We start from the raw sequence: 12,199 nt of genomic DNA on the forward strand, positions 1-12,199 counted from the left end.
GGCTGAGGTAGGAGAATAGCATGAAGCTGGGAGGCGGAGCTTGCAGTGAGCCGAGATCGTGCCACTGCACTCCAGCCTGGGTGACAGAGCGAGACTCTGTCTCAAAAAAGAAAGAAAAATAAGAATCAGGCATGACTTTCTAAACTATGGTGGATCATGATAAAAACATTTACTCTTTTTTCTTTTCTAAGCTGCAGAGTTTTTAACCCCTAGTTTCAATTCCACATTTAAAGACAGCTTGAATTCTTTCTCAGTCTTAGTTTAATAATAATATGGTTAGAAGTATGTCTGTAGAGTATACTATTTCTTTTGTGTTTCAGATATATTGAGTACATAATTCTGTTTATGTGTTTAGCAACGCAGTTGCAGGCGAGAGTGCTCTAGATCGAATGGCTTGCGGACTTGGTGGAAAGCTCGTTCTGCCGATGATCAAGGAACACATTATGCAAATGCTTCAAAATCGTAAGCTGTGTCCTTCAAATGCTAGAATAGTGAAGTTGTGCCCTTTCTAAAGCTTAAATTCTAAGATATGTTTAGACTGTTAAAAATTAATCTTTGTCTTTTTATCATCCATATTTAACCCAATTCATTAATTTTACCGATAAAATTGTCAATCCCAAAGAAAATGTACAGATTTACTTCCTAGCCAAAAGTATTTAGATTTGAATTTGAAAATGATATTATTTGAATTTTTATGGAATATTAGAATGTTTGAATCATATACTCTTCTTTCACCCAATATCTTTTATTTTTAGAAGAAGAAACTCTATCTAATGTTATCAAAAGAGAAACCACTTCTTTCTTTCTGTTTTTGCCCCTGACGGAGGTGATGGTGGAAGCCCACCTGCCCTGGAGGGCAGCTGTTGTTGTTGACACAGGATTTCGCCATGTTGCCCAGGCTGGTCTCAAACTCCTGGCCTCAAGCAGTCCTCCTGCTTCAGCCTCCCAGAGTGCTTGGATTATAGGCATGAGCTACCACACCTGGCCATCGTTCTTTTTTATTTCTATGAATATTTCAGTTACCTTTGTACCTGTAATATATATATCAATCCCAAAGTTTATTGTTGTATGTGTTTTATTTTCATTTGTCTTTTTTAATTATAAAGTTAATGTGTTCTTTTGTTAAATTAAAATTCAGAAGTATTAAGTTAGAAGTTTGTTTGTTTTTTGGTGGAATCTCGCTCTGTTGCCCAGGGTAATGTGATCTCAGCTCACCGCAGCCTCCACCCACTGGATTCAAGTGATTCTCCTGCCCTAGCCTCCTGAGTAGCTGGGACTACAGACACATGCCACCACGCCCAGCTATTTCGACACAGAATCCCACTCTGTCAAACAGGCTGGAGTGCAGTGGTGCAATCTTGGCTCACTACAATGTTCGCCTCCCAGTTTCAAGCAATTCTCCTGTCTCTGCCTCCCAAGTAGCTGGGATTACAGGCATACACCACCACACCCAGCTAATTTTTGTACTTTTAGTGGAGATGGAGTTTCTCCATGTTGGCCAGGCTGGTCTCAAACTCCTAACCTCAAGTGATCCGCCCACCCCGGCCTCCCAAAATGCTGGGATTACGGGCATGAGCCACTGCACCCGGCCTAATTTTTGTATTTTTAGTAGAGACGGGGTTTCGCCATGTTGGCCAGGCTGGTCTTGAACTCCTGACTTTAAGTGATCCACCCGCCTCAACCTCCCAAAGTGCTGGGATTACAGGTGTGAGCCACCGCGCCTGGCCTGATACATACTTTTAGAATCAAGTAGTCATGCACTTTTTCTGTTCATTTTTCTAAAAAGTAAATATACAAATGTTTTGTTTTTTGTTTTTTTTGTTTGTTTGTTTCTGTTTTTTTTTTGAGACAGTCTCGCTCTTTCGCCCAGACCAGAGTGCAGTGGCGCGATCTCGGCTCACTGCAAGCTCCGCCCCCCGGGTTCACACCATTCTCCTGCCTCAGCCTCCCGAGTAGCTGGGAATACAGGCGCCTGCCACCGTGCCCGGCTAATTTTTTGTATTTTTAAGTAGAGATGGGGTTTCACCACGTTAACCAGGATGGTCTCGATCTCCTGACCTTGTGATCCGCCCGCCTCAGACTCCCAAAGTGCTGGGATTACAGGCGCGAGCCACCGCGCCCGGCCTATACAAATGTTTTTATATTATATATACATATACCCTTTCCAAAAAAGTTTTGTTACTCTTTTCCAAATAAGAACTTTTATACATCTCCCTCTACCAGAATGACATGTTTATAGTGTGTAATTGCTATTCCATCTGTAATTTTTTTCGGTAGCTGACTGGAAATACCGGCATGCAGGATTGATGGCCTTATCTGCCATTGGTGAAGGGTGCCACCAGCAAATGGAAGGAATTCTAAATGAGATCGTAAATTTTGTTTTACTTTTTCTCCAGGATCCTGTAAGTACCAGTAAATATTTGATTCAAAATGATTAGTGTAGCTTCATGTGGAAACCTTCTTGCTTTTACTAATGAAAGGGAACATTTTCCAGCATCCAAGAGTAAGGTATGCAGCCTGTAATGCCGTGGGACAGATGGCTACAGATTTTGCACCTGGTTTCCAAAAGAAATTTCATGAGAAGGTAAGTAACAAGTCCTCAAACACTTAAATCAGACTTTAGGAAGAAGGGTGGACATTTCAACATGTGTGCCCATTTGGTTTCATTTCACAGGTGATTGCAGCTCTGCTGCAGACCATGGAAGACCAAGGCAATCAACGTGTGCAGGCCCATGCAGCTGCTGCCCTCATTAACTTTACTGAAGACTGTCCCAAGTCACTACTTATTCCATACTTGGATAATTTGGTGAAACATCTGCATTCCATTATGGTACTGAAGCTTCAAGAGGTAAGTTTTAAGATCTGTAGGCTGCTTTCTGTTTGTAGATTAATTTGGGTTGATTTGATGGGTAAGAACTGGAGAAAGAGGGACTTGCAGCATGACCATAAAGAATATAAAGTAGAAAAACTGAGGAGGCTATTCGGAGTTGTGGAATGATGAGTAGAGAAATTCAGATTTGACCAAAATGTGGGCTGATAATTGGAATTGGGAAAGATACAGCTGAAGGTCAGGTAAAATCAGTGTATATGGATCACCCTGAAAATAAGGCAGAGAAGTTTTTGAACTCTGATTTATGTAAAGTGTGAAAAACCATTCTGTGTTCTTAAATGCTGCAGGAAATTATCATATGGTAAGAAATTAGTGTGGTAGCATTGGGTGAGGCATACACAAAAAAGGGAGAAGATTTAAGGCAAGACCATCATACTGTCATCGTCCAGGGAGCTTAGATAGTAATAGTGGAAGAGGTGATTCTAAAAGACATTTCATGGGACGCATTAACAGTTTGTTTCTGGCAGTTTGAATTTTAAAAGATGAAAGGGCCCGGCACGGTGGCTCATCCCCGTAATCCCAGCACTTTGGGAGGCTGAGGCAGGTGGATCACCTGAGGTCAGGAGTTCGAGACCAGCCTGGCCAACATGGTGAAATCCCATCTCTCCTAAAAATACAAAATTAGCCGGGTGTGGTGGTGCACGCCTGTAATTCCAGCTACTCGGGAGGCTAAGAGGAGAATCACTTGAACCCGGGAGGCAGAGGTTGCAGTGAGCTGAGGTGGTGCCACTGCCCTCCAACCTGGGCAACAAGAGCAAAATTCTGTTTCAAAAAAAAAAGATGAAAGAGAAGAAATTAAAAAACATTGAGTATTCTAACCAGAGTGGCAGAAATACAGAAGTTGTAGAAGCAACATCATTTTTGAGTATCCAAGTAAAAATGATTATAGTTACAGCTGAAATAAGGGATGCAACCTGAAAACAATTGAATGATGTTAGTCCAGCACAGTGTGTTAGAGATGTAGATGCAAAAAGCAAGGATTTTAGCCCAGTTTATTGTCAAATGTTTATTGTCAAATGCAATGAAAATGGATTACTACTATAAAAATGAAATGAATAGAAGGCATAGAAAATAAAAGATAAACCTGCTCTCAAATTGCTATAAAAGTTTCTAATGCCCTCAATTCCTATACTTAATATGAACTGGTAGCAAATAGTTAACAAACCACAGTTTGCATAGCACTGGCAATTGGTCAGAGAGCAAGATAAACAAGAAATGCAATGTCTCAGAAGCCAAAGACAGAGGACTTATAAACAAAGGCCCAAGTGCTCAGTATCAGATGACAGCAGACTAAGAATATGATAAAGGAAACATTCGTGTGCCCGAAGGCAGACCGAGGTGGACCCAAGTTGAAGGCAGATTGGTTGGTTGGTTAAATCAGTAATGGATGGATCCAACATGACTTTACAGGTTTGGGTGGATGGCTGTGGTATGATAGTCTGTGTGTACCCCTGCCCTTCCTTCCTGCAGTGAGGCACTATATGGGTTTTTAAAGATAAGTGGAAGGAGTTGTTGGGATGGGATGGTAGGAGGACAGAGTTGTACGAAGGAAGAGTTGTACGAAGAGAAGGTAGCCTAGCAGAGGAGGAAAGACATTTCCTCTGGGGCCAGCAGCACAGTCCACACTAAACATGGAACAGAGGTTGAGGTACAGAAGCAGAAAGTAAGATGGCTTTCTCAAGACATAGTTGAATGTGTAACACAAGTTAAAGAACTCTGCTGAGAGTGTGGGTGTAATTGACATGGGGAATTATGGAAATCTGGAGTAGTAACTGGCTCAGGTTCATATGAGTTAATATTTTATTTTATTTTATTTTATTTTATTTATTTATTTATTTATTTTTATTTTGAGATGGAGTCTCGCCCAGGCTGGAGTGCGATAACGCACTCTCTGCTCACCGCAACCGCCGTCTCCCGGGTTCAAGCCATTCTCCTGCCTCAGCCTGCCGAGTAGCTGGGATTACAGACGTGCACCACCACACCCGGCTAATTTTTGTATTTTGAGTGGAGACAGGGTTTCACCATGTTGGCCAGGCTGTTCTTGAACACCTGACCTCAAGTCATCCGCCCACCTGGGCCTCCCAAAGTGCTGGGATTACAGGTGTGAGTCACCGTGCCTGGCTTCTTTTTTTTTTTTTTTTCCCAGACAGAGTCTTGCTCTTGTCAACCCAGCTGGGATGTAGTGGCGCAATCTCGGCTCACTGCAACCTCTGCCTCCCCAGTTCAAGCAATTCTCCTTCCTCTGCTTCCGGAGTAATGGGATTACAGGGGTGTGCCACCACACCTGGCTAATTTTTATTAATTTATTTATTTAGTAGAGACAGGGTTTCACCATGTTGGCCAGGCTGGTTTTGAACTCCTGACTCAGGTGATCCGCCTGCCTCAGCCTCCCAGAGTCCTGGGATTACAGAAGAATTATTTTAAAATATTGCTGGTGACAGGATGGGCCCAGCAGCAAATAGTTAGTAAGCATTTGTTACTAGCTGGGTCAGAGAACACCAGATCTTTGGTGCAGAGAAAAAGGTCATCTCATCTGTTTCAGCAAGACAGATGCAAGAGAAGGCAGCAGGGTTCCTTCGTGCGATCTTCTGGGGAGAGGGGGTTAGAAGATAAAGGAAGGGGCCAAAGAGGGAATTTTCTTTATGACGTAGTAACACAGCACAAAATATAATCATAAGTAGAGGAAATCAGTGAAGAAAAAAATGAGGATGAAGTGTAGGCATTAAAGTTGATGAACACAAAAATTTTGATTCCGTATCTGTACTCAAGAATTAGCTGTGCTTTGAGATGAGACAAAAATGAGTCAGGGGTGTTGTGTTAATAGAAGAGAGAAAAAAAAATCTCACATAAATAGTTCAACATAGATTCTTTTTATAGAAATTTCCTCCAAAACCTACAGTCTCTGCTTCTGGAGAGGTGGTCTCATTCTGCTGTTTCAGAAAAGCATTCAAGAACTTGAAGGGAGTAGTAATTGTAAATTTAAATACTTCTTCCAGTTTTCCTTTGAAGTAAGAATTTGTGTCTTCCTTCTAGCTGATTCAGAAAGGCACCAAGTTAGTTTTGGAACAAGTTGTGACATCCATTGCATCAGTTGCTGATACTGCAGAAGAAAAATTTGTCCCCTACTATGATTTATTTATGCCATCACTGAAGCACATCGTTGAGAATGCGGTTCAAAAAGAACTGAGACTTCTGAGAGGAAAAACTATTGAATGCATTAGCCTCATTGGTCTGGCTGTTGGGAAGGAAAAAGTAAGTAATTTTTTTTTTTTTTTTTTGAGACAGAGTCTCGCTCTGTCACCCAGGCTGGAGTGCAGTGGCACGATCTCGGCTCACTGCAAACTCTGCCTCCCGGGTTCATGCCATTCTCCTGCCTCAGCCTCCCGAGTAGCTGGGACTACAGGCGCCCGCCACCACGCCCGGCTAATTTTTTGTATTTTTAGTAGAGACAGGGTTTCACTGTGTTAGCCAGGATGGTCTCAATCTCCTGACCTCGTGATCTGCCCGCCTCGGCCTCCCAGAGTGCTGGGATTACAGGCGTGAGCCACTGTGCCCGGCCAGTAATTTCTATTTTGTTAAATTTACTGTATGTAACTTGGCTGTGGAGGCATTGAGAGTACTAGAGGGATTTTTCCTTCTGAAAAATGGTTTTCTGGATGCTTGTTTTTTTCCTTACTCCTTTCACATTGCTCCTGTTTTATATACAAATTCTTGCCTTCATCTTTTCATTGTTTGTTTGGTTTGGTTTTTTTTTTTTTTTTTTTTTTTTTGAGACCAAGTCTCACTCTATCACCCAGGCTGGAGTGCAGTGGCATGATCCTGGCTCACTGCAACCTCTGCCTCCTGGGTTCAAGCGATTCTCCTGCGTCAGCCTCCCAGGTAGCTGAGATTACAGGCACCTGCCACCACTCCCAGCTGATTTTTGTATTTTTTTTTTTAGTAGAGATGGGGTTTCACTGTGTTGGCCAGGCTAGCCCTGATCTCCTGACCTCAAGCAGTCTGCTCACGGGTGTGAGCCACCACGCCCAGCCCATCTTTTCATTGTTAATATTAAGGTTTCTTTTTAGCTCAGCTGTGCTCTTGATGCCTCCTCCTTTCCCCACCACACACAGTGCATCTCGTGGGAGGTGTGTGGAAGTCAGTATCCATGTTCGTTCCCTTTAAATATGTGCTTGGAAACATGTCACTTGCTTTCCTATTAATCTAAAATGCATCAAGTGTTCTAAGAGAGAAATCTATGCATATAGATCTTCAGAAAATAATTACCAAGGACCATTGGCCAGTGTGTTTCTCAGCCAACATCTCAGAATTGTTCAAGCTAATGCAAAAGAAGTTTCTCTGTCATTGAATCCTCATGTTCTGACCCTGAGAATTATCAACAGAGAAGCTCTGTCTTGCCTTCTTCAAAACCAGCATCAGTATTAATTTATATTTGGAACTGGTTTCTGTGAGACGCTGACCACTAAAACATTGGTATGTTTTTTACCAATAAAATATTTGTATGTCCCATACTCTATATATCTGGCTTTCAATGTCTCTTTAAAACGCTGCCTGTTTATACAATGGAGATTACCAGAACTGCAAAGAGTTAAGTGAAAATCATAGACAAAATTTTATGCAGTGAATTCTATAAACAATCTAAAATTTTCTTTCTGAATTTGAATTCAGTTTTACTGCTTGAAATGCGTAAGCCATAGACTAACACCTGATGCCATTAGAAGTACCTTTATACTGTAGTTCCCTGCCCTTCAGTGGAAAATATATTTTTCTAGAAAGTGAACTAAATCTGTCACAATATAGATGAGAATTTTTCAATATGATAGTTTATCTATGGAAGTTATGACCTATGTGGGCAATGTAGTCGATTTTTTGGCAAAGCTTTGCTAATTACACAAGAAACAAAATTCGGTATCAAGAAGTGTGTCTCTACATATTTTCCTCTAGTTCATGCAGGATGCATCAGATGTGATGCAGCTTTTGTTAAAGACCCAGACAGACTTCAATGATATGGAAGATGATGATCCTCAGGTAAGTGGTCTTAATGCATTTGCTTTGATCCGCTAATGAGTTGTGGACAGCACATGGTTCAATATATTTAAAACAAAAGGAGTGATAGGTTTCTTGACATACTATCAACCCCTGCTAGCAGAGACATTCTTCACTGATTTTCCTTCTGTTTCTCAAGCTACTTTTTCTCAGTCTGTTGTAGGTTGCTCTTGCTTTCTGTGACTCTCACTCAAGTTTTGGTGTTTGTGGGTTCTATCCAAGGCTCTCTTCTCACTCCTGTGGAGCAGTGTCACTCACAGACATGGCTTCCGGTTTCCTCTGTGTGCTTGCAACTTTCAGATCTTCAGAATTGAAGATTCATTTATCCAACATGTAACAGACATCTCCATTTGGGTGTCTCCTAGCCCTTTGAAGGCTGCATGATCTCCCTCCCCTGGCAGAAAATACAGAACCCAAGAATCTCAGGACACACTGCTTGCCTCTCCGCCAACGAACAGACAAAGGCATTTCATTAGGAGGAACCCCTGCCTCTCGACACACACGCACATACACACATAGGTATACATACCCAGCTAACGCTTGCTCACAGTTCTTATCCTTTACAAGATTTTCCTGATCTGCTCAGTCTCAATGGTGGGCAGTTCCAACACTGTTATAGTAACATCATAAATGTTTGTCATATCTTGATGGTATTCCCAATGCCTAACATATAACAAGGCACTCAATAAATAATTGTTGAATTAAATTTTGACTTTACATTGCCACACTGTAATAGTTTAAATAGGAAAACATACCATTTTGCAAAGAAAGCATGTTTTGTTGTTGTTTGCTTTCTTTGCAAAATGATATGCAAATATACATGTATGTTTTGTATGTACAGAGATAACAGGCAGGAGGGATACTTAGCAGACTGCTGACAGTAGGGAGACTGAGGGGACTGTAAGCTGTAGGGAGGAGTGGTAAGGACGAGGCGTGTTGCTCACCTTTGTATCAGCCAGCATATAGTTTAATGCCTGGCATGTGAGAAACACCCAGTACCTATCTGAAGAGCGGGTGGACTTTTACATATAAAATCATTAAGAGGTGGGGCATGTGTCCATGCATGCTCAATAGATAAATAAGTAGGTGGATAACAGATATCAGGGGATAAGAATCACTTTCTAGGTTGCAGGGATGGTGAATGGAACCAGATTCTCTAGGTAATTTGCAGATGATAAAGTCTGTGTAAACACAGTAATAGGAGAAGAGGTGTTTTAAATATACTCAGCCACTTATGAGAAAATTATAACAGCTAAGAGAAAAGGATGTTTTGTTTCTTGGGTTTTAATAAATGTTTAATGAATGGAGTGGCAGGCAATAGGGATACAGAGTCAGATAAAATACATTTCTGTCTTCAAAAAATTTATAACTGGGAGTTGATGAAATGTTTGATTTTGTTTAGGTGATTAGTTTCATTTAGATGATTCAGATGCTAAGAAAGAAAACCATTATCACTTACTGAAAGTAGAAAGAAATACCCAAGGTTCTGGTCTTTGTGTTTTGCCTCACCTGCTGTCCATATCCCAGTGTAGTGAGTTCACAGGGATTTCATTATTGATTCTGAACCTTTTAAGTACATAACCTTTAGAAATGCTCTTACTGCTTAAAGTACTGTGAACATATCAATAAAACATTGTTTCTATGAAATAAGGAAATGGCTTTCTTTATCACGTTTACCCATTGTTTTTTAATCTATTTTAATTTTAAAATTTTTCCCCAGATCTCTTACATGATCTCAGCATGGGCCAGAATGTGCAAAATCCTTGGAAAAGAATTTCAGCAATACCTTCCAGTGGTTATGGGGCCTTTAATGAAGACGGCTTCAATTAAGCCCGAAGTAGCCCTTTTAGATAGTAGGTGTCTTTAGAAGGAGCTATCGGTTATAATAGTTCTCTCTTTGTTATTATTTTTCATATGCATTTGTTTTCTTCTCCGTTAATAGCCCAAGACATGGAGAATATGAGTGATGATGATGGTTGGGAATTTGTGAACCTTGGAGATCAGCAAAGCTTTGGTATTAAAACTGCAGGACTAGAAGAAAAATCAACTGCTTGCCAGATGTTGGTAAGAGAGCACTGTTTTTACTAAACTTTTATTTTACATCTTATATACATTTCATATGAGTGCTTTTAATAGCTGCTAAAGAAATTACTTTGGAGAGCCAGTAATATGTTCCTTAAAAAGTAAAGTTTTCTTTCCATTTTAAAGAAATCGTATGGATAAACCTTTCATTATCAGTGCTGTTTTAAATAGCAAAAAACAACAAATAGCCCAAATTCCTGTTAGTGGGAAGATGAATGATAAATTACTGTGCCTTGGAGTAATATACAGCCATTACAAAAAGTTTATAAGCTACACGAGGGAAGGATTTTTGTTGGTTTTGTTCTTAGTCTATAGTAGGTGGCCATGGAATGTTTTTTAAACAAATGAACAGAAGTGTGTTCATGCTATTTAATGTGAAACAAAACTTGTATGATTTCAATTGTGTAAAAAAACAGATATGGCAGGAAAATCAAAATGTTCGGTTATTATCCCTTATGGTGTTTGTGGTGTGCATATGCGTGTTTAGTTCCTAGTTTTCTTTTTGTTTTCTTTATGAGCATGCGTTTTAAAGTGAAGGATAATACTTTTTTTTTTTTTTTTTTTTTTTTTTTTGAGGTGGAGTCTCTCTTTTTCACCCAGGCTGGAGTGCAGTGGCACGATCTCAACTCACTGCAACCTCCACCTCTGGCATTCAGTTGATTCTCCTGCCTCAGCCTCCCGAGTAGCTGGGATTACAGGCGCCTGCCACCACAGCTGGCTACTTTTTGTATTTTTAGTAGAGATGAGGTTTCACCATTTTGGCCAGGCTGGTTTCCAACTCCTGACCTCAGGTGATCCGCCTGCCATGACCTGGGATTACAGGCATGAGCCACTGCACCTGGCCAATACTTACTTTTAAAGTTAGATTTTAGAAATTAATGTATTTCTTATTGTCATCTTCAATACTTAGTATCTATAAATTATAAACACTTCGGATTTTTGTGGGTTTTTTCTCTCAACTGGAAAGCAAATACAAATAATAACATCTTTAAACAGAATTAATCTTTAGATGTAGTAGAAGAGAATGAAACAATTGGGTTTTTGGGTTTTTTTTTTTTTTTTTTGCTTTTTGAAACAGAGTCTTACTCTGTCACTCAGGCTGGAGTGCAATGGCTTGATCTCAGCTCACTGCAGCCTCCGTCTCCTGGGTTCGAGTGATTCTCCTGCCTTAACCTCCCGAGTAGCTAGGATTACAGGCGCACGCCACCATGCCTGGCTAATTTTTTGTATCTTTAGTAGAGACGGGTTTTCACCATGTTGGCCAGGCTGGTCTTGAACTCCTGACCTCGTGATCCGTCTAACTCTGTCAGCCAGGCTGGAGTATAGTGGTGCCGTCCCGGCTCACTGCCACCTCCACCTCCTGGGTTCAAGCGATTCTCCTGCCTCAGCCTCCCAAGTACCTGGCATTACAGGCGCCCGCCACCATGCCTGGCTAATTTTTGTATTTTTAGTAGAGACGGGGTTTCACTGTGTTGGCCAGGCTGGTCTCAAACTCCTGACCTCGTGATCTACCAGCCTCAGCCTCCCAAAGTGCTGGGATTACAAGCATGAGCCACCGTGCCCAGCCATGATTTTTTAAAAATACAAAATAACAGAAGCGTTTTCTACAGATTTGCAAAGTAAATGCTTCAATTAACTGATGGTTTCAGGGTTTTTTGTATCTTTTAGAATGATTTTTCCTCAATTAAGTGATACATTTTGTTTGATGTATTGCTGAAACTTGCTGAATGGAATACAAATCATTCCAGCCTTTGAAGGGACAATATATACGACAATAATTTCCTTTTTTTTTTCTTTTTGTCACTCACCAATACTACAATCATTTCATGACCCTTCTTTTAAGACTCTTTTTAGTTGGAAGACTAATTTGACAGTTCTACATGCAACTTTAAATGTAGTTCTAGTCAAAATACAACCTCCTATGGTCCTTATGATTTTGCTGTTTGTTAATATTAATGCTTGAAGACTAACATGAATCTTTATTTCCTCCCAATACTTTGGTTACAGGTTTGCTATGCTAAGGAGTTAAAGGAAGGCTTTGTGGAGTACACTGAACAGGTTGTCAAACTGATGGTCCCTTTACTGAAATTTTATTTCCACGATGATATCCTACAACTTCTGAATACAAAACATGTCTAGATTTAGTAAACTTGTAGTTTCTTGGAGTATTAGACAGTGTTG

The 12,199-nt window shown here is 40.5% G+C and overlaps 1 protein-coding gene across 7 annotated transcripts in view; it reads left to right on the plus strand.

Moving 5' to 3' along the window:
• Positions 1-12,199, plus strand: part of IPO5 (importin 5) — a 69,362-nt gene that overhangs the window by 46,469 nt on the left and 10,694 nt on the right. For all 7 annotated transcript variants that reach the window (XM_034936872.3, XM_055096918.2, XM_055096919.2 and 4 more), the window contains 9 exons: positions 356-462; positions 2,278-2,402; positions 2,495-2,584; positions 2,675-2,848; positions 5,924-6,142; positions 7,835-7,918; positions 9,657-9,789; positions 9,879-10,000; positions 12,026-12,122. In XM_034936872.3, the coding sequence (XP_034792763.3) occupies positions 356-462; positions 2,278-2,402; positions 2,495-2,584; positions 2,675-2,848; positions 5,924-6,142; positions 7,835-7,918; positions 9,657-9,789; positions 9,879-10,000; positions 12,026-12,122 (1,151 nt within the window). The remainder of the gene's footprint in view (positions 1-355; positions 463-2,277; positions 2,403-2,494; positions 2,585-2,674; positions 2,849-5,923; positions 6,143-7,834; positions 7,919-9,656; positions 9,790-9,878; positions 10,001-12,025; positions 12,123-12,199) is intronic.

Source organism: Pan paniscus, chromosome 14, assembly GCF_029289425.2.
Source record: "Pan paniscus chromosome 14, NHGRI_mPanPan1-v2.0_pri, whole genome shotgun sequence".
NCBI classification, from domain to species: domain Eukaryota; kingdom Metazoa; phylum Chordata; class Mammalia; order Primates; family Hominidae; genus Pan; species Pan paniscus.